The 24,111-nt window shown below is 26.4% G+C and overlaps 1 protein-coding gene and 1 long non-coding RNA gene across 13 annotated transcripts in view; one reads left to right on the top strand and one right to left on the bottom strand.

The window, feature by feature from the left end:
* The window catches only part of LOC132939479 (aldehyde dehydrogenase, dimeric NADP-preferring), a 26,024-nt gene extending 4,665 nt beyond the window's left edge, over positions 1-21,359 (bottom strand). For 4 of the 12 annotated variants that reach the window (XM_061006661.1, XM_061006662.1, XM_061006663.1 and 1 more), the window contains exons 1-11: positions 20,763-20,904; positions 20,429-20,618; positions 13,833-13,898; positions 5,375-5,412; positions 5,144-5,287; positions 4,977-5,072; positions 4,678-4,899; positions 4,453-4,616; positions 4,140-4,370; positions 3,873-4,073; positions 2,358-2,476 (exon numbers count right to left, since the gene is read on the bottom strand). In XM_061006661.1, coding sequence (XP_060862644.1) covers positions 2,358-2,476; positions 3,873-4,073; positions 4,140-4,370; positions 4,453-4,616; positions 4,678-4,899; positions 4,977-5,072; positions 5,144-5,287; positions 5,375-5,412; positions 13,833-13,898; positions 20,429-20,603 — 1,456 coding nt within the window. In that variant the 5' untranslated portion in view covers positions 20,604-20,618; positions 20,763-20,904. The other 8 variants (XM_061006659.1, XM_061006658.1, XM_061006660.1 and 5 more) reach the window with 8 other exon arrangements.
* LOC132939486 (uncharacterized) overlaps positions 20,580-24,111 on the top strand; it is an 8,680-nt gene continuing 5,148 nt past the window's right edge. The window contains exons 1-2 of the long non-coding RNA XR_009663988.1: positions 20,580-20,707; positions 20,803-21,058. This is a non-coding gene — a long non-coding RNA (uncharacterized LOC132939486). The remainder of the gene's footprint in view (positions 20,708-20,802; positions 21,059-24,111) is intronic.

The raw sequence follows: 24,111 nt of genomic DNA, 5'->3' as shown, positions 1-24,111 counted from the left end.
TTTTTAACACATCAGTACTTATTATTTTTCTAACAGATTAGTATAATATAAGAAAATGGTAATTTTTTTATAGGTTATCATTGTTAAATAAAATAAATACTTTGATAAGAAAAGATTGTTACAAGACACAAAAGCCATTTGAAATTAAACAGGATTATGGTACTTGCTGTGTACAAGAAATAATATAATTATCTACTTCTTAATTAAAAAAGCATGTTAGTTTTTATGTAACTATGCGAGTATTGCACTATTATGTTTAATAAGCGTATGTTACCCAAACAGTGATATACCTAACCATTTTTAACTATGAACTATAAATATATTCTTTTATTGTGATTGAAAAGCTAATATACAAAACCTGTGAACAAAATATAAATATCCTAAATTTATTATTTTAAAATTTATAATCAGAGAAAGCAAATTATTAATATTTTTATAATTAGTATTAAATCTTGTATAAACATAAAAAATTTTTAAGTTGACTGTTCAGGAGTAGATTTATTTTCTTGCCTAAATCACATCCAAACTAAATAGAGTGCACTTCCAAAACTGTTATTATTCATTCTCTTAGGGCAAGTAACCCTACAATAAATCTGATAAAAAAAATCTTTATTAATAGTTTATACAATTATTGGATAATTTTTCAATAGATTCTTTAAAAATCAATTGTTAAAATAAAAAAGGTGGATAAGTGGATGTCGCTCTGCTGTACAGTAGGTTACAAGTGGGTCACTGTAATGGATGGTGTTAAATCTGAATTCAATGATATAATATCATTGTAAAAGAAAAACGATTCTGAGCGAAAACGGTCAGTCAGCCTATGATATTACCAAGTATATTTGATGATATTATTGTGAATAAAGTAATTTATATATAACCTATTTACGTGGAGCCTTGTTTTAAATTTTCAATCCTTAGCCATAAAAGTTAAACATTTTATACACTTTTAACTATAAAATAATTAATAAACTATAAATTTGATAAATGTTGTCAACATTTGAACATTAAATGCTTATAAAAAAAAAATTGTGCCTATGTATTTTTAATATTTTTCAACTGCTATTAGAACGATATATCAGGAGCCTTATATTAAATTTTCACGCTTTTTTACACAACAAAAATTTTTTTATTGATATTTATAGAAAAAAAAACTAAAAAAATTGAAAACTGACAATGTTTGTAAACTGCTCAAAAAGAGTCAATATATTTTCAAAATGTTATGGTGTATAGAAAATGCTAATATAAACATTCAGTGAAATTTTCAAGTATCTACAGTCATTTGTTTTTCAATTACAATAAAATAAGAAAATTGTTACATGAGAAATCAAGTGAATATCAAATGTTGTAAAAATATAAATTTCAGACGCTCATAAAAATTTAATTTAAGTTTCTTATCAGAAAAGTTACTGTTGAAGAAAATCCAAGCACTTTTACTGTCCTAAAAGGTGATGACAGACACAAAAATAAAAAAAAATTTAAAAAAAACACACATCATTGTAAAATCAGTACATTCATCGCTTCGCTCAGAATCTAAAAGCACATATTTTGAGAAAATATATTTTTAATATTTAAACAACTATCCAGTAGGTTAACAGAAATTGTTTTTCTTTATAAAATTAAAAATAGATAATCTTATTTCATGTTTGAGTATAAAACTATAAGCTTACAGTTTTGAAAATGCTAAGAAATGTAGATGTAGGCCCAAAGTACATATGAAATAGGCAGAGAAAATCAATCTATACTATCTCAGCTGCTTTGTTAAGAGGATGTCAGCGCACTATTTGTTTTCTCTCTCTGGCCCACGTGCAACATAGACAAAACACATTTACGCAGATTTTCTATGTTTTTAAGTAATCTTAGAGTAAAACCAACCTTTACAAAAAATATAGAGAATAATTTTTTGAGGGAATGACATATCGATTTGTCTAAATATTGTCTCAAAACAATTTAAACATAATTTAAAATTACAACATTTTTTTTTGTTTATTTTGAAACTTGAATACAAAGCAAATAACAATAAAATATAAAATCGATATGTCATTCCCTCAAAAATATTATTCTCCATCTTTTTTTAATGGATGATTTTACTCTAAGATTACATAAAAATATAAAAAAAATGATTCTGCGTTAATATGTTATGCTTATGTTGTGCGTGGGCCAGATAAAGAAAACCAATAGTACGCTGACATCCTCTTAATAAAAATAAATAATTACAATATAGTCATTTAAATATGAAATTTTTAATAAATAATATATTTATGAATTTATCTTATTTTTAATAAATTCAATAAAAGACACATATTGAGCTGCATTAAGAGATGAACACATAGTACAGCACACGTAAATGAATTACTTACCAGTCACATGTACTACAGTATCATTGACACAAACTCCTCCAGCTTTCACGTTTTCCAACATGTTGTTAATGACCGCTTTATTTTTGGTAAATATGTATAAAGCCAATGGGCTGTGATTTCTGTACAAATTTAGTAATTACCGTCACCATAAATGTAATTTAATTATATGTCAGTCTCAAAAATGTTAGTCCAAAACCAAAATATTATTTTGAGACACGGTATTTTAAAACTATTGCGAGTTTATTGTATTTATTGTAAATAAAGTAACATACGCCACACAATAGGAATGAATTATTATTATATTGTACTATATTATACAATAGCAAGTTATAGTTGTTAATTGTATTAATATTGCATAGATTGAATATCTATGACTAACTTGTGAATTCACCAATGTTTATATTATTATGATTATTTGGATATATAACAACCAGAATTAAAAACCATAATTCTATGTACACAAGCAATATTATAAAAAGAACAAATTAAGAATAGACGGAAAGAAGGAATTGTTGTTAAAAAATATGAGATTTTCTGAAATGGCTATTGTTGACTATTACCAGCATAATGACTAACGGTGTCATTTACACAAAATGATCCACTAGAAGTTTGTCTCATAAATAAATTCTGCATTTCTTGGTCGGAAGAGAATACATATAATGTTAATGGTTTACTCCTGAAGGATAAAACATAAATATTTATTAAAATTATATATTTAAATAAAATTAAGTCATCTGCCATCAGTATTCTATGCAAATAAAATTCAAATACAATCCATTTTAATCATTCATAATTTCTAAAAAAAAGATAAAATTAATAATTTAAGTTTTGATTTTAATTCGACACTAACTTTAGAATAAATTTAATAATTGTATTTGTTTATTTAATATTAATTAAATACATTTTTTAACTCTAACTTATAATCTATTCTTTGAGTTATAAATTCTTATTTAAACTGAATTAAGAAACATCACTTTTTGCGTACATTTTTAATTTATAATACATTTTAGGGTTTAGTTTTGTATTTATAAAAATATTTCATGAAACAAAAGTTAATTAAAAATGATAACAAAAAGTTCATTTAATATAAAAATCAGGTAAAATAATATTTTATATTAATATTTGGTGGTAATTTGTATTTTGTAATAACATTAATTTAAAACATAAAAAACACCCCATTAGAAACCTATTATTTATTTATTTAAAGAACTCCAAGCAATAAGAGTAAAATATATTTTGATGATATGTCCGATTATTAAGATCTAAAAGTTGAATAAAATATAAAGTACTAAGTAGGAAGGTACACGTGGATTTTCTATTCTTATATACTATTACAATTTTAAATTTTTCTAATTGTTTGGTTAGGTTCTGACATTTTACATCAGACTCAAGTCTTAAATGTTTGTGGGTGATAAACTAATAAATTAAAGTACTTTTAATAAATCAAATAGTATTAAATATTCTAAAATTAATTAATATTGAATTATTACCCAATTAAAATAAAATTGTTTTTACCTGCTGTTAATATAATTTATAGCATCATAAGCATTATCCACGATTACAACTGGTAAAATTGGACCAAAAATTTCTTCTTTCATTATGGGATCTGTAGGTTTTACATCAGTCAATATTGTTGGTTCAATATAGAGATCTTTTTTATCGTGTCTACCACCAACTGCAATTGAGCCGCTATTAGTCATCAAGTCTAATAATCTCCTATACATAAAAATGATTTTAATATTTCCAAAAATATTTTAATAAGTATAATTTAAATGAACTCACACAAAATGTTTTTCAGAAACTATTCTACAAAAATCTGGAGAATTTTTTGGATCATCAGTATACCAGGCTTTTAACAGTTGTTTAGCTTTCTCTACAAATGTATTTTGAACTTGACGTGTACACAAAACATAGTCTGGTGCAATACATGTTTGTCCAGCATTAATGCATTTTCCCCAAATTATACGCTTAACAGCAATATCCATATTAACAGTACCATCTATATATAAAGGGCTGTAAAATGAAATTATATATTACATCATAATTAATACACTATCATAAAATAAATATAAAGAGTAATACAATTTTAAAATACCTTTTACCACCTAATTCCAACGTAACAGGTGTCAAGTATTCATTTGCAGCAGCTCTAACTATTTTGCCTACAGATGTTGATCCTGTATAGAAAATATAATCAAATCTTTGTTTAAGTAATAGAGTTGTTTCTTCTACACCTCCTAAAATAACTGGAAAAGCATCCTGTAAAATATTGAAATTGTTGTAAAAATTATCAGAGAAGAAAAAAATTAATGTTCTTTACTCTGTTGAGATATTTTGGTATTAGTTCAGCAATGAGTTTTGCAGTAGCTGGAGCTATTTCAGAAGGCTTTATAACGACACTATTCCCAGCAGCTATTGCACCAACTACGGGTAACAAAGTTAGTTGTAATGGGTAATTCCAAGCTCCCATTACCAATACAACTCCGTATGGATCTTTGTGTATTAATACATCATCCATTATATTAATCAATGGTTTATCAGGCTAAACAAAAAATATATTATAAATATGACCATTTCTTAAAAAAGTAGTTACTGTGTATGTTGTAGTATTATACACACCCTTTCAGTTTTCATCCAGGATTCTAGTGAGCCTAGAGCGTTGATGATATCATTTTTTAAATATTCAATTTCAAACAATACTGCTTCTTGCTTGCTCTGTTCAAATATGAATTCTGAGATAAGTTTTTTTTTTAAATATAATATTAATTAACAGTAATTTAAATAACCTTTCTTAAATCAGAAGCTAGGGCTATTTGTAAGTCAGAAGAATTTTCATTTAAAAGCTTGAGAAGTTGCCTAAGGTGATGTTTTCTGAGATGTAATGATTTTGTTTGATTACTGCTGAAAGCTGATTTAGCTTTCTCTACAATCTAGATAAAAAAGAGATATTTCTGTTAATTTGACCATTGAATACAACAAAATAGGTAGGTACTTAAAATAAAATACAGAATACATACATCTGCATAGTTGGCCATATTTTTGTTAGTTGCTGTACCTGTAAAAATCCATAAAATTACAACAGTATTAGCATTTAAAATTATGAACACAACAAGGACAATGTGATTTAACAATAGTGATTTCCATTTTAAATAAGTACATAATACAAGTCGCAGCTAACACTGTCACTATCTATGTATTATCTACATTCTACATGATTACATATCTATAGGTAAATAATTTATAATATATTATATCACAGAACAATAATCATGACTAAATAAATAAATATTTATAGTCATGGCGCTGATTATATTTTACCGTGCTATTCAGTATGGGAAAAAATTATTATTTTTTAGCCCACGTTATTGCTTTTACAAATTATAATTCTACATTTATTTTTCGATAAGAGTGTAAAACTGAGATTATAGATCTAAAACATTTGTGTTCGATATTATGACGTATTATAATGGATCGACAAAATAGAAAGTGATTTTCGTTTTTGTTTATTACGTTATATAGTGTCGGCGGGCTGTTGCCTGTATGTTGCCCTGTTACTACACTGTTTCATGTATATAGTGTACTAGTGTTTGGTTAATATAATATATTATAGGTAACAAAGTGTTGGTAGCACGTTACCTAAATAAAACTCTCTATAATATACATTATGTACACGTCACGGTAGTAGCATAGTACAACATAATGTTCTATGGTAGTAGTTAGGTTATCTGTTTTCTATAGTCCCTACTCCCTATAGACTAAAGTCAGAGATTATGTTAGAAGATTACATCAGAGATTGTCGTGCTTAACAAGGAACAACCATCGATGACATTACAGATAGGTAGGTACATCGGAATACAAAGATTTATTATTGTACCATAGAAGAAACCGGGTTTAAAATCAAAAATATTATAAATTGATAATTTATTATAAAAATATTATACTTACAGTCTACCATCATGCAGTCTGCAGTATCAGTTTAAAGTTTAAACGATGATGATAGTACTATTATCGGATTCGGATATCGGCGATATCGCTCGATTGCACGAGTAGGTAATAATTAATATTAGTCTAAAATGGCTACTGATCACTGAGCAGTGAGCACACGATTACACGACAACAAAGTAGTTAAGACGTATAAGAGGTGCAAAGGAGGCGATATAGAAATTCCTGACAGCCAATTTATAACAAATAACAATAATACCTAGTAAACCAATATTATTTAATAGGTGTGTTGCTTAAAACGTGTAGACATCCTTAAGTACTAAAATAAATGATAAGTGATCGAGGACAACCAACACAAACTATAGCAATGAATTATTATCAATTATAATATACGGCCACGACGAAATGGTTTGAAACCGTCAATAAAGCGAGTGTAAAACAAAATATATTATAATAAAATATATATATCATATTATGTATGTGTGTGTGAGTATATCAGCTGCGCCCTGCCCCTGCCAGCAATCAGTGTCGTACAGTCGTGTATCACAATGCTAACAATTTCAATACCAGTAGCTTTTATTATGATAAATTTAATATTAATTATCACTAAATATTTTCAGAATCCAATAACCTGACTAGTCACTATTATTATAATTTATTATCAGTAGGTAGTATTGAACAATAAACATGGTGATACACCAAACAAACTCACCACATCAATTAATTTAATCAAATTCAGAGTCTTGGTATAGTTAAGGACAATAGTTTCAAAAACTTTGATTTTGAATACCATAAATTGAAGTAGTGTCCCGTCTCCCGTAGCAAGATTTTTTTCAAATTAGATTCACCCACTTTTCTTTTAATATGAGGAAATATATTACAAATTACTAAGTACATTATATACTATTATAATATGTCCTAACCCTAATCTAGTTGGTACTTTGGGGGGTCAAAAGTAAAAATTTCCCAGTAGTTTTCAAAAGCGACGTGAAAAACAAAAGAAAAATTAAGGAAAAACGGGAATTTTTACGCAAAATCTATTTTTGAGAAAATCGATTTTGGTTTTTGGTGTAACTCTAAAACAAATGACCGTAGGGACATGAAATGTTGACTGAATGCTTATAAATGCATTTCCTATACACCATAACATTTTCCAAATATTTTGACTTATTTTGAGCTGTTTACGGACATTGTCAATTCCCATTTTTTTTAGTTTTTTTTTCTATAAATATACCTGTTGAGTAAAAAAGCTTGAAAATTTAATAGAAGGCTCCTAGGTTATTGTTTCAAAGGCAGATGAAAAAAATTAAAAATCCTTAGTCACAGTTCTTATTTATAAGCATTTAAAGTTCAAATTTTGACAAAATTTATCTCGAAAATTAGCAAATTATTTTGAGTTGAGAATTCATAAAAATTTTTCTTTTTAAATCTAAGATTTGAAAATGTAATATAAAATTACTCATAAGTTTGTCTACCTTTATCAAAAAAAAAATGTCTATAAGAAACTTAAATTAAATTTTTATGAGCGTCTGAAATTTATATTTTTACAACATTTGATATTCACTCGATTTCTCATGTAACAATTTTCTTATTTTATTGTAATTAAAAAACGAATGACTGTAGATACTTAAAATTTCACTGAATGTTTATATTAGCATTTTCTGTACACCAATTGTTTTAGTTTTTTTTTCTATAAATATCAATAAAATTTTATTTGTTGGGTAAAAAAGCGTGAAATTTTAATACAAGGTTCCTAATATATTGTTACAATAGCAGTTAATAAGAATACATAGGCACAATCAATTTTTTTTAAAAGCATTTAAAGTTTAAATTTTGACAACATTTATCAAATTTGAAATTTAAAAAAAAATGTTCAACTTTTATAGCTAAGGATTGAAAACTTACAACAACGTTTACATAAATAGGTTACATATAAATTAATTTATTCACAATGATATCATTAAATATACTTAGTAATATCATACACTGACTGACCGTCTTCACTCAGAATCGTTTTTCTTATACAATATAAGTATATTTGATGGTATTATTGCTAGTAAAGTAATTTATTAACCTATTTACGTGGAATACCTTGTTTTAAATGTTCAATCCTTAGCTATATAATATTTTATAATTTTAACTACAAAATCATTTTTTAATTTTAAATTTTATTAAAAATTATAACTTTAATGTAAAAAAAAAATAATATGTATTTTTAATATTTTTCAACTTCTATTGTAATAATATATCCAGGAGCCTTGTATTAATGTTCACGCTTTTGGACCCAACAAATTTTATTGACAATTACAGAAAAAAAAAACTAAATAATTCGAAAATATCTCTAAACAGACTTAACAGCTCAAAACGAATAATAAAAAAAAAAGGTGGGTAAGTGGATGTAGCTTTGCTGTACAGTAGATTACTAGTGGGTCACCGTATAACAGATGGTATTAAATTTGAATTCAATGGTATAATATCATTGTATATGAAAAATGATTCATGGTGACGGTTTGTCAGTGTGGATATTTTATAATATATTTATATTGTTATTACTATTATATTATTAATACGGTAGGTAGCTAGTAAGTTGAATTAATATTATAAAACTACAACAAAATATAACTAAAATCGTTACTCTTGGTTATTTAATATGTAATTTCCTCCAAATTTGAACATAAAAAATAACTTAAGTCTAAAAACAACTGTGTTTATATTTTTGAGATTTTTTGGTTACAGAATAACCGACTTATGTGGTAACTTGTTGTAAGTTTTTAATCCTTAGCTATAAAAGTTGAATATTTTATAAATTTTTAACTAAAAAATCATTTTAGAATTGATAAATGTTGTTAAAAATCAAATTTTAAATGCTTATAAAAATAAATTGTGCATATGTATTTTAATATTTTTCAACTGCTATTTAAGCAATATATCAGGAGCCTTGTATTAAATTTTCAAGATTTTCTACCCAACAAATAATATTTTATTGACATTCACGGAAAAAAAAACTAAAAAAAAGTTGGGCAAGTAGGTGTCAACCGTATAGTCTAGGTTACAAGTGGGTCACTGTAATGGATGGTGTTAAATTTGAATTCAATGATACAATATTATTGTATAAGAAAATGATTCTGATCGAAGACTGTCAGTCAGCCTATGATATTAGTAATAAGTATATTTGATGACATTATTGTGGATAATGTAATTTATATATTATTACCTGCACCTATTTATAATATTATTAATTTTTATTCGTTGCTATGGTGATAAACAAAGCGTTGGAAATTAAAATCCCATTTTTAGTGGTTTTTTTTATAATTTTTCGGTAATTTTTCCTAGGGCATTAAATAACTATTGAGAAAATCGAAAAATGACCTCTCTAATGTACCATCTTGATCCAATTTTCTAAAAGATAAGTTACTAGTATGTTTGTAATCTAAGCACTCCTTCTGGTAAAAATTTTGTATACAGGATAAAAAATTAAAAAATTAAAAAATAAACACCATTGTAAAACCACTAGATCCCTCGTTCCGCTCAGAATCTAAAATTGAAAACTGAAAATGTCCGTAAACAGATCAAAATAAATCAGTATTTTTTTAAAATTTTATCGTGTATAGAAAATACTAATATAAACAAACAGGGAAAATTGTATGTACGGTAATTTGTTTTATAGAGTTACACCAAAAATCAAAATCGATTTTGCGTAATAATTCCCGTTTTTCCTTAATTTTTACTTTCTTTTTTCGAACATTTTGAAAACTTTTGGTAATTTTTTACTTCTTACTCCCCAAAGTATCAACTAGATTTACTTTCCTATCAGAAAGGATACTGTTGAAGAAAACGAATACAATTTTATCGAACATGATTATACTGAAGTTGAAAATCGAAGGATTATTTTGACTACTTATCATGTACAACTGTACAAGCACAAAAACTTTTTTTTGATATTCTCTTATTTATAATTTAATTTTATATAATATTCTTACGTTTAACATGTGAGTACGTAACTTTTGTTTGTGGTCACCCAAATTACCAACTAAATTCACTCTTCTACCACAAAATATGTTAAAAAGAAAATCAAATCATTTTTACAGCCTCAAAAAGTGGCGACAGTCACAACATTTTTTTTTTGTCACACATATTATTACAAAATGAATTCATTCATGATACATCGCTCCGCCCAGAATATAAAATATTAAAACAAATTGTATTAAATTAGTTTCTAATATATTATGTTCTACGTTTGTAGAACGAATGACAACAAATGCGGCTGTAACGTCCTGCTCTGAATATTATTTTATTAATAACACAGAGCCACAGTAGTATTATATATTTAGTCTGATAGGGGCACAGATTATTCTTATATAATAAATTATGTTATCGAGCCCATATAGTATGCCAGTATTCAGCCAACGTTTGGCGCAACTTTAAGATACAATGGCTGGTCCTTGATCACTATTTATTCGGCACCCGAAGTATGCCAGTACTAGGTTTCCTGTGCTAGTGTAGTACTAAATACAATTTTGGCCAGTGCTGTGTACGTAAGGGCTAGCCAACTATTGGGTAACTAGTACAGGCGCATTACTGCACCCTTTGAGAATGTCAGCGTAAGACATAAATTTCCGATTGATGTTGATGATTTAAAATAAAACATAAAGCATAAAACTCATCTATTCTATACTTGGTGTATCCAACGTTTTTTTCCCCCGATTATTTCTAAAATACTACTGGACATTTTCTACGTTTGACTCCCTAACTAGATTCAATTTGATACCAGAACCACCATTAATATTGAAGATCGAAGCCTCGTGCATATTTTTATCGGATATTTTATCACATTACATTACTATTATATAAATTATCATTGATTAATAAAAACATTGATGATGGATGTACATACTTGCAGTTTAAATATTTGTAAATACAATTATTAACTGTATGTATCGTTAATAATTGCACTAAAGATTTTTATATTTTGTGTTGTTGTTTTTTGTCTTAGTATTTTAGAAAATTATTGCATAGGTACCTATTAGTTTTGTTACAACAAAGCTTACAATATAAATCTGTTATTTTAAAAATTGAACTACGTGAACATTGGGCGATGAAAAGTTTGACCTCCCTAAGAAAAAATGAAATAACGTCTCTGTACTACTGATAACTGTCACTACTTAAAACATTATAGTTGTTTAAAAAACGTACTCAGTGGCGCCAAATACTCTATAAAAGTGTAACAGCAGTCACCAATCCCGAAAATTAATATTTGTTATTAAATTATAAAAAAAGAAGCCAATTTAATGGTGGATACTGGATAGGTACTTTTCGATGTATCGCAGATTAAAATAATTTTCACTGTATGTTTGTTATATTTTTTTGTATTTACCTACATGCTAACGATGCTACATAGCCATAATATAGGCCATTCACAATATTATATAGGTATTATTTTATACTAACAAATGAGTTGATATAAATCTTCAATTGTATGTTTATAGTTTATAATTTTGTTTCGTTGTGATAGTCTGTAAACAGGATAATTTATTTTATTAACATTGCCTAAAATATAGTTGGATTATAATTCATTATTTTAAACCATTTATTTGATAAGATCCATAATGGTTTATTGGCATATTTATTACAGTGTATTGACATTGTGCCACTGCGTATATACATAATTAATTATATTATGAATTATGTATACTTTATCATGACTACCTATTATATACCTATACCTATTATTTATTATAATGAGTTTGAACTTAGAAGTTTAAAAAAAGTGATTTATAATATTTTATATTCGACTAAAATAGTAATACCTATATTGTACATAAGCTACCTACTGTATTTCGTATGCCATTTTAAATTTTAAGAAGAAATTTAATATGTTTTCGGGTAGAAGGCGACCAAGGCGAGTGCATGATAAGTTTAATCAAACCCCTTTAAATATCAGAAATCGATCCTGGATAGTATTAAGGTCATATTTTTAAATTGTATGCAAATATAATGAAAAACTGACGACAACAGACAATAATTGTCAATATTTTTTGAAGATATGCAGTTTATATATCTAGTTTGAGAAATGTCAACATGTGCTTATTCGCTAAAAAAATTGATTGAAAATGTGATGATTTATCATTATATATAATGTCACCACTCACCTCGGTAAACAATCACTCGATGTATGTATTTCTTCTGTTTTTAATTTTTGATTAATTGCAATTTTTATTTTCATAATCTGTTACAGGACTTTTTTGAAACATTGTTATCTGAACTTAATAAAATATTGAAATTGCAATAGTTTATTGTTTAAATAAATTTATAACTATAAATAATAAACATAAATATTAATCTAAAAAATTTAAAATTAAGTAATGTTGTACTATAAAGTTAGGTTAGGTTAATGCATAAATATACGTAATAGATTGTCATTTGTCACTCGCTATAAAATATAGTATATTGTATACCTATACAATATAATCGGATATCCAGATTCCAGACTAAATCCTTAGGTACGTTATATTTATTATATTACTTAGTATTAATAGTGGGAGACGATAACCTGACTACCTTCATACATAATAATATAATATATTATTGCAGTATTAAAATACTTTAAATAATTTATCAATATTTATAACTCGTATTTATACTTTTCGTATAAGCATCTCACTATTACTAGATTTCCTTCCGCGATACACACGAAGGCCATCGTGCAGGTTTAAAATTTGTTTATAATAAATTTGCAAACGAAAAAAAAGTAGAAATCATTGACATGGTTATCTAGGTGACTTGGTATGATTCCTATAGGTATATAGCGTTTACACTTTACAAGAGACGCTTTTTAATAAGCCACAACACGGGAATTTAGAGGTTCATTGTATCATTATAAAAGATGCATATTCTTTGAAATTTAAATATCAGAAATTCAGAATCGGAACACTTAATTTGTACGATAGTACGATATGCATGTATTATGTATGTATTGATCTTTTCAAATTAACTCAGAATAATATAGCTATATATATCCATGATAATTTTAAATCAATATTTTGAGGTGAAATATTATAATAGTATTATGTTATAAATGCTTATTATTATATTCGTATAATGATAGGTATAGGGCTTCAATAAAAAATACACGTATCAATGAGTTAAAAATCAATGTAGTAGTTTAATTAACTACCTACACAAAATATAAAGCACCTATTCAACAAATAATTACTAAAATATTCTAAAGAAAAATGTTTAGTCCTTATGTGGTATATACCTACTTTACGTAAACACGTTTTTTACCTAAACTATTAAGTTTAAATAATAGACCAATATATAATATTATAAGTGTTCTAATAAATTATAATAATATTGACTAAATAATTACTTAAGGGAAAAACTATGTTGAGATTATATATATTATATATATAATTTAATTTTGTTTAAATTAAGTACTAGTAACTTAAGCCTAATTAAGTACCTATTTAAGGTTATAAAACTATAAAAACATAAAGCTTAATTTATATTATATAAACGATAAAATAAACATACCCGGTATAGAATTATTCGTCGGTGCGGATAGAGGATATTCGTGAGTGAATTTATTAGACACAATACCTAAAAAATAATTAATTACATAAAAACACTTTAGGTAGGTACACGAATGCGTTTGATTTTAAATAGTTCATATGTATAAGGTATACGTAAGAAATCTGATGTAGAATTGAACAATTCTATGTGTATCTTGGTAGTTGAAGTTACAGGATAGGTATAGTAAAATGCAAGGAATGAAAACCGGCTGATCCCACTATTCACTTACAGGTCACTGTTTGCCATGGAGCATGCGCGCAAATGACTTAGAATCCTATGTTTACGTAAAGATTCAAGGGCAATTTTACCATTTAATAAGACACCAAATACATGTTTAGTTGTTTGCAACGAGTCTAATATTATATACAAAAAAATATTGTAAATAATTACAGTCTTACATTATTTACAATTGAAGGTCAATTATATTTAAAGTTTCAAATTGCAGTTTTTCGATTACTTTTTTAATTTTAAGTAATTTGTATACAACTTACGATATTGATGTAATATTTTACATCATGAATATCCTAGTATAATATATGTTGGGGAAAAATATGAGCTATATTACATTTTAACAAATATTAATTATTAACATCATCTTTTCAAGCTATCATCAATCATGATTCCTAAATCATAATGCAATAATGTATGATAAAATATGTAGGTAAGGTTAGGTTAGGATAGTATATGCAATAAAAAAATAATCTCTATATTATTTTATAAGTAATAGTAAATTAGTAAAGATATTTAAAATCTTAAATAATGTGTATTATTTTTCATCGTGATTAAAAAATACAAAACAACAAACAATTATTGTGGAATTGCGGACTGAATCTACCGGTTATGAAATTATTATTATTTATTAAATTATGTGTGCGAGACTTCCCCGTACTTTACAGTGATATGCTTCCTCACATACACATGAACATATTAATTATCCAGATTTAAGAGGACGTCGTACCCGCTGTGTTGTCTCCGTCTTACACACATACTACATAGAACATTTTCGTTCAGCAGTTTCAATAGTGTGCTGTTTGTTTTGATATATTAGAGTACATTTTAGATCATATACTATAGTATAATATGATCTAAGGAGTGAATTAACCTCTTATTAAACTTTTAGGTAAGAACATTACATTATCTGTGTTCTTACCTAGGTTTTTTACGATATTTTAATTTTAAAGTGAATGATGACCATTTTAAAAATAAAAATATTTTACATACTCACAACAAGTCAGAGATAATACATGCGGGTACGACATCCTCTTAAACGAACAACACAAGTAACGCACAATCATTAAAATTCATCAATTGTTTACAAATCAAATAAACAATTGTTTTAGATACCCAAAAATTACGTTATAATATAATATTATATACTTATCGAAAGTAAAATCCATTTCCAATCTATAGAGAGATGATATTAAACACTATACAAATGATAATACAAGAAATTCATTGTTAAAAAGTGTTGAAAAAAATAACTGTTTTAATTTTATTTGATCAAATTGATGCCGCTCAAAACTCTAAAGCTTTTTTATTATCTAAATTAAGTGCTTCATGCTTGATTTCAGAGCTATTACATTTTAAATTATGATCAAAGAAAAATTATGTTGCAATTATACAAGTAACAAACAACGGATAGATCATAGACGTTGAAGTGTAAGTTCAATAATAATAAAAAAAATAAAAAAAAACAATACAAATTATAAAAAATGTATAAATAACAAATATTTATGAAAACAACGATTTTGCTCAAATATTCTATCTAATTAAATATGTTAAACTAATATAAATCATACAACATAGATCTAACGTTTGTAAAATATGTATTTATAGGCTGTGTGCGCATAACTTTTTTTACAAAAACATTTTTAAAAAAATACAAAATTATTTGAATTTTAAATTTTAAATATTTAAAATATAGTTATTTTTAAATATAAACCATTTTGAGCCTGAGATATAGGTACTCCCAGTGGCTATTTTTCTGATTTTCTATAGTGCACACTATTGTATTTGAAATTGATCACCTACTAATAATTGTGTAGGTAGGGGTGAATGCGAATACCAAATTGTATATAATATCGAATACATTCTTACAAGTTACACAACGTTTAATAATTGAAATAATACATGAAAAACGCTTTAAGATTGCAATCAATACCATGTAATTTTAGATTCTAAGGCGACTATGGGGAGCAATAAAGGTATTAATTTTACAATAATGTGTGTATTTTTTGTCTGTAAAGTGTAAACATTTTTTCTAGTAGAAATAACGTTTCGATTTTCAACTTTAGCATCTTTTTTGATGAGAAAGTGAATTTAGTACAAAACTTTAAAGGCCAAATTTGAAAATCCCAGTAGTTTTTAAAAGCGTCAGGGAAAAAAAACATTAAGAAAAATGACGATTTTTAGATCAAACTACTTTAGACAAAATCTTTTTTTTGTGTAGGTTTCTAAAAGTTAAATAATTTAAATTTACACTGGATGTTTTATAATACCATTATATATATATTATTTATTATTTAATTTTCAAAATATTTTGACTATTTCTGAGCTATTATTATAGACATAAGACAATTTTCTATAACCATTTCTCATAAATGATAAAATGTTCAAAACATTTTGATTCTTTATGAGCTATTTATAGGTATGAATAATATGTGATTATTTTACTCATTTGCTCAAATAATTTTTGCTTGATCAAAATACTTGAACATTTAATATCTACAAAATCCTTATAATAGTTTGTTAATGGAATATCAAAAAAAAAGTTGAAAGTTTAATTAATTCCACAATATTTTTTTATGAGCGTCTTAAGTATTAGAATAAAATCATAAAAATTTGGAAACTATTTTGAGTTAGAAATTCGTAAACATTTTTTCTATTTTTATCTCAAATTTGTAAATTTAACACAAGATTCCTCATAAGTTTTCCTACCTTTATCAAAAAAAAAAGTTTACTGGAAAGTCAAACAAATTGTTTATGAGCGTTTGAAGTTGAAATTGAGTTATTTGATTTTCGGCCGTATATTAAAGAATTCTCATCAAAATAAATTGTTAAAACACACGATGCGCAAACGACCAATAATTTTTTACCTGAAGGATTAACGATGCGCAAAAAATAAACTCCGAGTGATTTCTGGTAGCGAATTGGATCTATAGTTGGTACTTTTTGGGTCAAAAATAAAATAAAACACAAATAAATTAGTAGGAATAAGTGATTTCTGCGTAAAACCAGTTTTCAAAATTAATTTTGTTTTTTTATTTTAATTTAAAAATGAATAATTTTAGATTTGAAACTTTCTCCAAATATTTACATGTGAGCATTAACTAAATATGATATTATAAATTTTGGCTATTTTTGTGCCAAAAATCGAATTTTATTTTAGCTTATTTTCGATGTATCTATATATGATAAAATTTGTGTTTGTGAGTAAAAAAATATGAAAGTTTAATTCAAGATTCCTCATAAATATTTAGGTATTGTTATTAAAAAAATATCAAAAATGTGCAATTAAAATTTTTTTTTCAAACATTTAAGTTCAAATTGTTATGAAATTCATAAAAATCAAGCAATACATTTTTAATACCTAAGGTATGAACATTTCATACAATAGGTTCACTATAAGTATTTTTATTGGAATTTAAAAATAGGTAATGTATTCTGTAGTCTGTAGGTAGTCAAATAAATTTTAAATAAGCTATTGGAGTTCAAATTTTTTATTTCAGATTAAATATTAAATGAAAAATAATTATGTTATAGTTATCATCAGTTCAACAGGTCACCAATCATATTTCTTCACCACACTTCACTTACACTTATTAGTTATTGGCACTATAAGTAGGTATATAAGTAATATGTATATAAGACGTGTACATATACTAATTACTGGTAAATATTATTGTAATTTGTATACCTAATCATGGATGGCTATAGTCTTTCATTTATGGGTGGGGAGCATTTTTCATAAAATTTACCACACAATAAAACCTAATTTCTTTGCATGATGAGAACACAATTATTATGTACAAGTACAGTATAATATTAAAAGTACTTCATTAAATATTATAATATATTATACATAATACATAATATATAATATATAATATTATCATAGCACTAACTCTAAATTGTTTTATTCTTTTTGCGTATGTTATTACTAACATAATATCAAATATATTCCAGTTGTGGGGGGTGACTGGAATGGCTGGTATGTCTAAATGTACGACGGTGCCCACGGATTGTGTAATACGGATTGTGTAATATAATAATAAATATTACATTTTAATGTACAAATTAGGTAGTGATTTATACAAAGTTATAATAATAAGTGTCAAAAACAGTACCTAGGTATATAATATATGACCTCTTAAAATATGAGAACTTTGTCTACTTTAGTCTTTAATGAATGTTCATTATTTTTAATTATTTTAAATATATATTATCTACTGTTCTCAAGGAAATTAAATAATTTGGTTTGTTATCCATACAAGGTAAATACTTATCTGTACACACTATACACACTACACAATATGTGTAATTCGTAAAATGTAGATATTTTTTAAATAGGTCATCTTCACTGGACTGTAGTGACGGTTAGCGGCGCCAGATAATTTTATTGGGAGCGCCAAATATTTTTCTGGTGGGGCATTGATGTATAGCTACTTGATTACCCATTAATTTGTTTAAACCATAATTTCAGGAAAGTATTGCTAAAAATGTTTTGTGTATAATATATGATATATTTCTAAATAAATAATAAAATAATATACCTACGACTATATTACTATCACGAATGTACTACAGTAAAACTTCAAATTTCCTCAATCTTCTTTTATTTGTAAGTAACAATACATAACTTTTTTATTTTTTAATGTATGAGATTTTAGAAAGTTTGCAGTAAGTATTAACTTTATTTTTTTTTTATTTCAGAATATGTAAATAAAGCATATTTAATTTGAATATAACAATCAAACTTAATATAATATAACTTAAGTCTGAAAAATCTTTGAAGTAATTAATACTATTTTAGATGTAAATAATGATTTATCTAACCTAAATGTCACACACTACAGCGGTAGCGATAAAATTCTTACTTCTACGTCTACGGGCGTTCTGTTACAGTCTACATTTTAAAAATCGACCAATGTTAAATTTTAATAGGTAGGTACTACTATTGATTATACATTTATGCATAGTTTAATACAACTATGTATAATCAATACTACCTACTTATACCTATTTATAAATAAATGAGAATATGAAAAATAGTAATTGTATAATTTAGCAGTATGCCAGTATAGCCCCTCTATATTATATATTATTATATTATAAATTATAGTGAGCTAATTTAATAAGATATTTATAAAAATGTAGTAACAAAATACAAAAACTATTGGAGTACCTATTTAACAACATTACAAAATAACATGTATATAGGTATCTACAGATTTCGATGTTCGGCCTATAAATAAATTATTATAAATCGTATATCTTCTGAGCTTAAAAAATATGTTTTCGAACAAAATTGTATTACTTTCACTGCGAGTATTTTTTACAAAATATCAATACTTCAAATTATGTAACTTAAAACTCAAATAAAATGATGAAATAGAAATACTCAGGTACGTAAAATCAGTTTCGATTTTTATTTTTTGTTATAGGTAGGTACCTATATAAAAAATATTATTCGTAAAAACTTGAAGCAATCCACTAATAGTTAAATTATCATTTTCTATACACAATGAAATTTAAAAAATATTTAGACCCAATTTTTAGCTATTTATAGACATTTAACATTTTCGAGTTTTGAAGTTCGTCAAAATTATAAATATGCACAATTTTTTTATAATTTTATTTTACCAAAATTGAATTTTTACAAAAAAAAAACCTTGTTTATAGTAAATAATAGTATATGTATCTAATGCAAAAATTGTTAAGTCTCGAAGATCTTCGAATATTTTTTGGATTACAACAAAATAACAAAATCGATTTGTCAAAAATTGGGAGGTATTACGTAAATGGTCCCGTATTCCGTGTTTTTAGAAAAATCAAATCACACCCGATTATTAATATTTATTTATTTTTATTTCAGCATAATTCAATTATAATACAAGCATAATAACAATAATAATATATTGAGAGCTGATACGTATACCAACTGAGCTAAGCTCGTATAGGAAAGTACGTACAGTGATTTATTTATTTTTAACACCCTTGCCCCTCATCATAAACTAGCTACCTTCAATTTGCTACCAAAAACTACCATTGAAGTTTAAGATCGCAGCATATATTATTTTATATATAATATATTTTCCACTATATACTATAGTATATAGTGCTTTTAAAGAACAGACAAAAAAAGTGGTATAAAAAATGGTATTATTTATTAATATAAATAAATTGTACATTATTTTATACAAATTATAAATGTCCGTTTTAAAAATGTTTTTGAGCTTTTTGCGTTTTTAGTGCATATCATATAATTGCATTTTTAAAGAGCATATTTTGACGTTCTAAACCCGTAATAAGTAATTAATGTAGGTATAATTACTTACTGTAATGATCAGGGTTACTGTCAGAAATCACGACCTCAGTCAGATTATCATCCTCCGACTCAGAAACTCCGTCGCGAACACTGTCTGCAGATTCCACGTGCAGGGGCTGCAGCTCTTCTTCAGCGACGGTAACTTGCAACAGCACCGGAATCGTTGTCTTTGTTACATCAGACATTTATAACAAAGGTCTCTTCACAGCGTTAAAAAATATATAAATTATAATAAATACCGATCAAAACTGTGTCGATATTGTATAAATAATATATGTACATTGTATAGGTAATATACTAATATTATTATTATACTCCAACCATTATTAACTATATTTTATTACCTATTATTTTGTACTACAATATATTGTATTATATTTTTAGTATTTTTACATACACGTAATACGCTTGGGATTCGGTTGTATTGAGATACCAATAATAAATCTAACATAATACGTGTAAAACGGCGAACGGAGACTAAACTATTGACGGAACACACTGTCCAACGCTGAAGAGGAGTAAAAAACAGTTGCAGATAAAATATACACACCGCTCAGTCAGCGTCGCGGGCCAGTGGGACCGGTTCGGCGGTATCGTCGCGAAAATCCAACTGAGCCAGCGATGTGTACAATATTCGTAGGTATGTAAAAAGTACCGCTTATAAGTTAGGACTATTATTATTTATTACAATATAATATGATAGATCAGACTGTGGCAAAATTGTGGCCTCGCTGGTTATAATATTATACAGGTGCCTAACTTAAATTTAACCGTATTTTTAGCATGCGCGACCCGATGTAACGTTGTTATTAATTATTATGCACACATAAGGTAGGCCTTAGGCGAGTCGGCTGCAACCATACGCATTAAATTATCGGCAGCGAATGATTACGGCGTCGTCGTCGTCGGCACCCAACCCAACGCGAATAGGCACAACTCGCGGTTACAACACATAATATCATACTAACGTAATATTATTATAGGTATAGCGCGATCTACGATTTTTGAATGCACGGCGTAGACGTTACATGCAAGGACGAGGGAATCATTAAAACAAGTGCCGATATACTTATAATATAAAATTATGGTATAATGATCCAGCGTGCGTGCCGTTCTCGAATCATATATTACATTTAAGTAAATATACAGTGTGATTCGCCGAGTATGCTCACCAGTCACCACCATGTTCTCGTTTAATAATGAATTTATTCGAATCCTGAATTTGGGAATTTTTAAACACACTTGAAGATCATATTTTTAATTTTTTTGTTCTACTTATGCTTAAGGAGTGCGTCGTCCTGCTGTGACGATACAAACTTCGGTTTTTTGAAATGAGAAACCCAGTTTTTTACTATAAATTATTTGGTGGATAATTGTTTTAAACATTTTTAAGTACTGAATTCAAAATTCAAAGGAGTAATTTCCCAGTTATCAAAATGTTTATACTATAAGGATAATAATTAGTCTTTAAAATGGTTTTCTTGGAATAAAAAGTTAAGAAACTCAAAAACTACTCGTTTTTATTTGGATACATTTTAAATACTTTGTACAAAAATTTAAGAATTAAAAAATATGACCTTTAAGTATATTAAAAAATTACAAAAATCAGATTTTGAATAACTGCATTATTGAAGAAAAAAAGGGGTTGAGTATGCTTGATAAATAATCCTGTATAGCTGTAGGTAAATAGTATACTCATTATATATGCGTACGTCCTAACAGGTCTGGGGTCTACTCCTTTCCCTCCACAACGACGGACCAATATTATATAGTATATTATAAAAGTATACATGTATACTTATTAGCAGATAACCTACTCCTACTTGGACCAGTTTGCAGAAACATAATATATTGCAGTCTGCAGACCACTGCAATTTGCAGTAGCAAAGTATACCGTTATACGCGAGTCTATCGTTTTGCATAATATATATTTATTTATTATAGTTCGCATACGGATATACGGCATACTTGCAGGCTGCAATTGCCAGTCGCGTAATTTGAGCTGATTTTTAAGGGCCGCAAAAAACTATTCAAAAGAACAGTGACTTGTAGGTTAACTTACCTATAGGTACCTAGGTATATTATATTATATTTTTAGTAAAAATATAAATGTATTTTATATTTGTTGACTTTTTTGAACGACAACATACATTTTTAATTTCATATTCTGAAGCAGAGTGTTAACCGAAATATTTTGGTCAATAAAAATCAATTCCGGATAAGTAGTTTATTAGTTATACATTATAAGAACCTATAGGAACCTATGTGCCTAGGTGGTTAGGTACCTATTAAAAGTTTTGAATTTAGATGAGCGCAGTAATGATAAACATAAACATTTTACGGGTTTCCCTGTACCTATATCCTATATATATAACTTCACTCCGTTCGAATAGCTTTAAATATGTATAAGTTCAACTCTAAACTCATAAATTACTAGTCCAAAATTTGATTTTATTATATTGAAGAACTTAAAAATAAATCTGATTTGGAATAAAGAATTTAAAATGTATGTGACATTATTCATTAAAAAAGTTAACAACGATAAAAAATATTTTATTTTTAGATAAATTTTGTTTTTAACGATCTAAAAATTAAAATTAAGTATAAAAAATATTTACAAAAATGTCAACTGTTATTAAAATAATATAATTTCTCACGTTTAATGTAGGTACCTATCGGCTACCACTCGATATGACAATATAGGTACATACATAATAACTACAATAATAAATAGTAACACTATAAAGAAAAGGTTAGGCAGTAGGTATTTCACTGCATACAATTATAGAACACCACGCCCCAGATCAGAAATAAATTATAACTTAAAATTATTATAAACATTCTTATTTTATGTTATTTTAGAAGTATAACACTGTTTATTAATAATTATTATATTATACCAAGTAGCCAGTAGGATTATAATAGGTACCTAGTGTTAGAGAAGTTATTTATTTTTTGGTAATTAAATTTCATTACAAAATACAATTCAGAATTGTAATTAAATTATTCTTAGGTTAGTTATTGTTTCTATTTAATCAAGGACATTTTCAAAAATTTCAATGGAGCTTAATAATTATTTTGTCAATACATTTACCAAGTAAAGACAAATCACAATCAACAATAAGAAAAATTATAAAATGTTCATGAACGAAACAAAGAAATCAATAATTATGTAACACATTGTTCTTTAATTTTTAATATACCTAATTTAAAATAACAATGCATTTTCTAAATTATTACTTGTCTTGTTAAAAATAAAACTTTTTTTGTCAAATAGGCAAATAGCTAAAACAAAAATGTTAGGTACCTACTACCTACTGTGAGAAAATCATAACTATATGATAATTTAATATATATTATCATTTGGTCTAAAAATATATTAAAATAAATAACGAGTAATTTAGTAATTTTACTACAAAAAATTGAATAAAATTACCACTAAATGACTTAAAAGTAAAAGAACGATTTACTCCCCAACATGTAAAAGTAACATAAACATATTATAATTTATTGACCAAGCTCAGATTTGAATAACATTAGTCAATCGAAATTCATTGTTAAAATTGAAATCACATTCGCATTGTAGCAGTTCAAACTTCATAGCACCCAGACCAACAATAAAATAGCCTATAACCTCGTAGATTTATAAATGTATAATGCGAAAGCCATTTGTGTGGTATTTAACTATTTATA

This window comes from Metopolophium dirhodum, chromosome 2, assembly GCF_019925205.1.
Source record: "Metopolophium dirhodum isolate CAU chromosome 2, ASM1992520v1, whole genome shotgun sequence".
NCBI lineage: Eukaryota > Metazoa > Arthropoda > Insecta > Hemiptera > Aphididae > Metopolophium > Metopolophium dirhodum.
The sequence above is the reverse complement of the archived record's forward strand: the minus strand, read 5'-3'. Positions and strand labels throughout refer to the sequence as shown.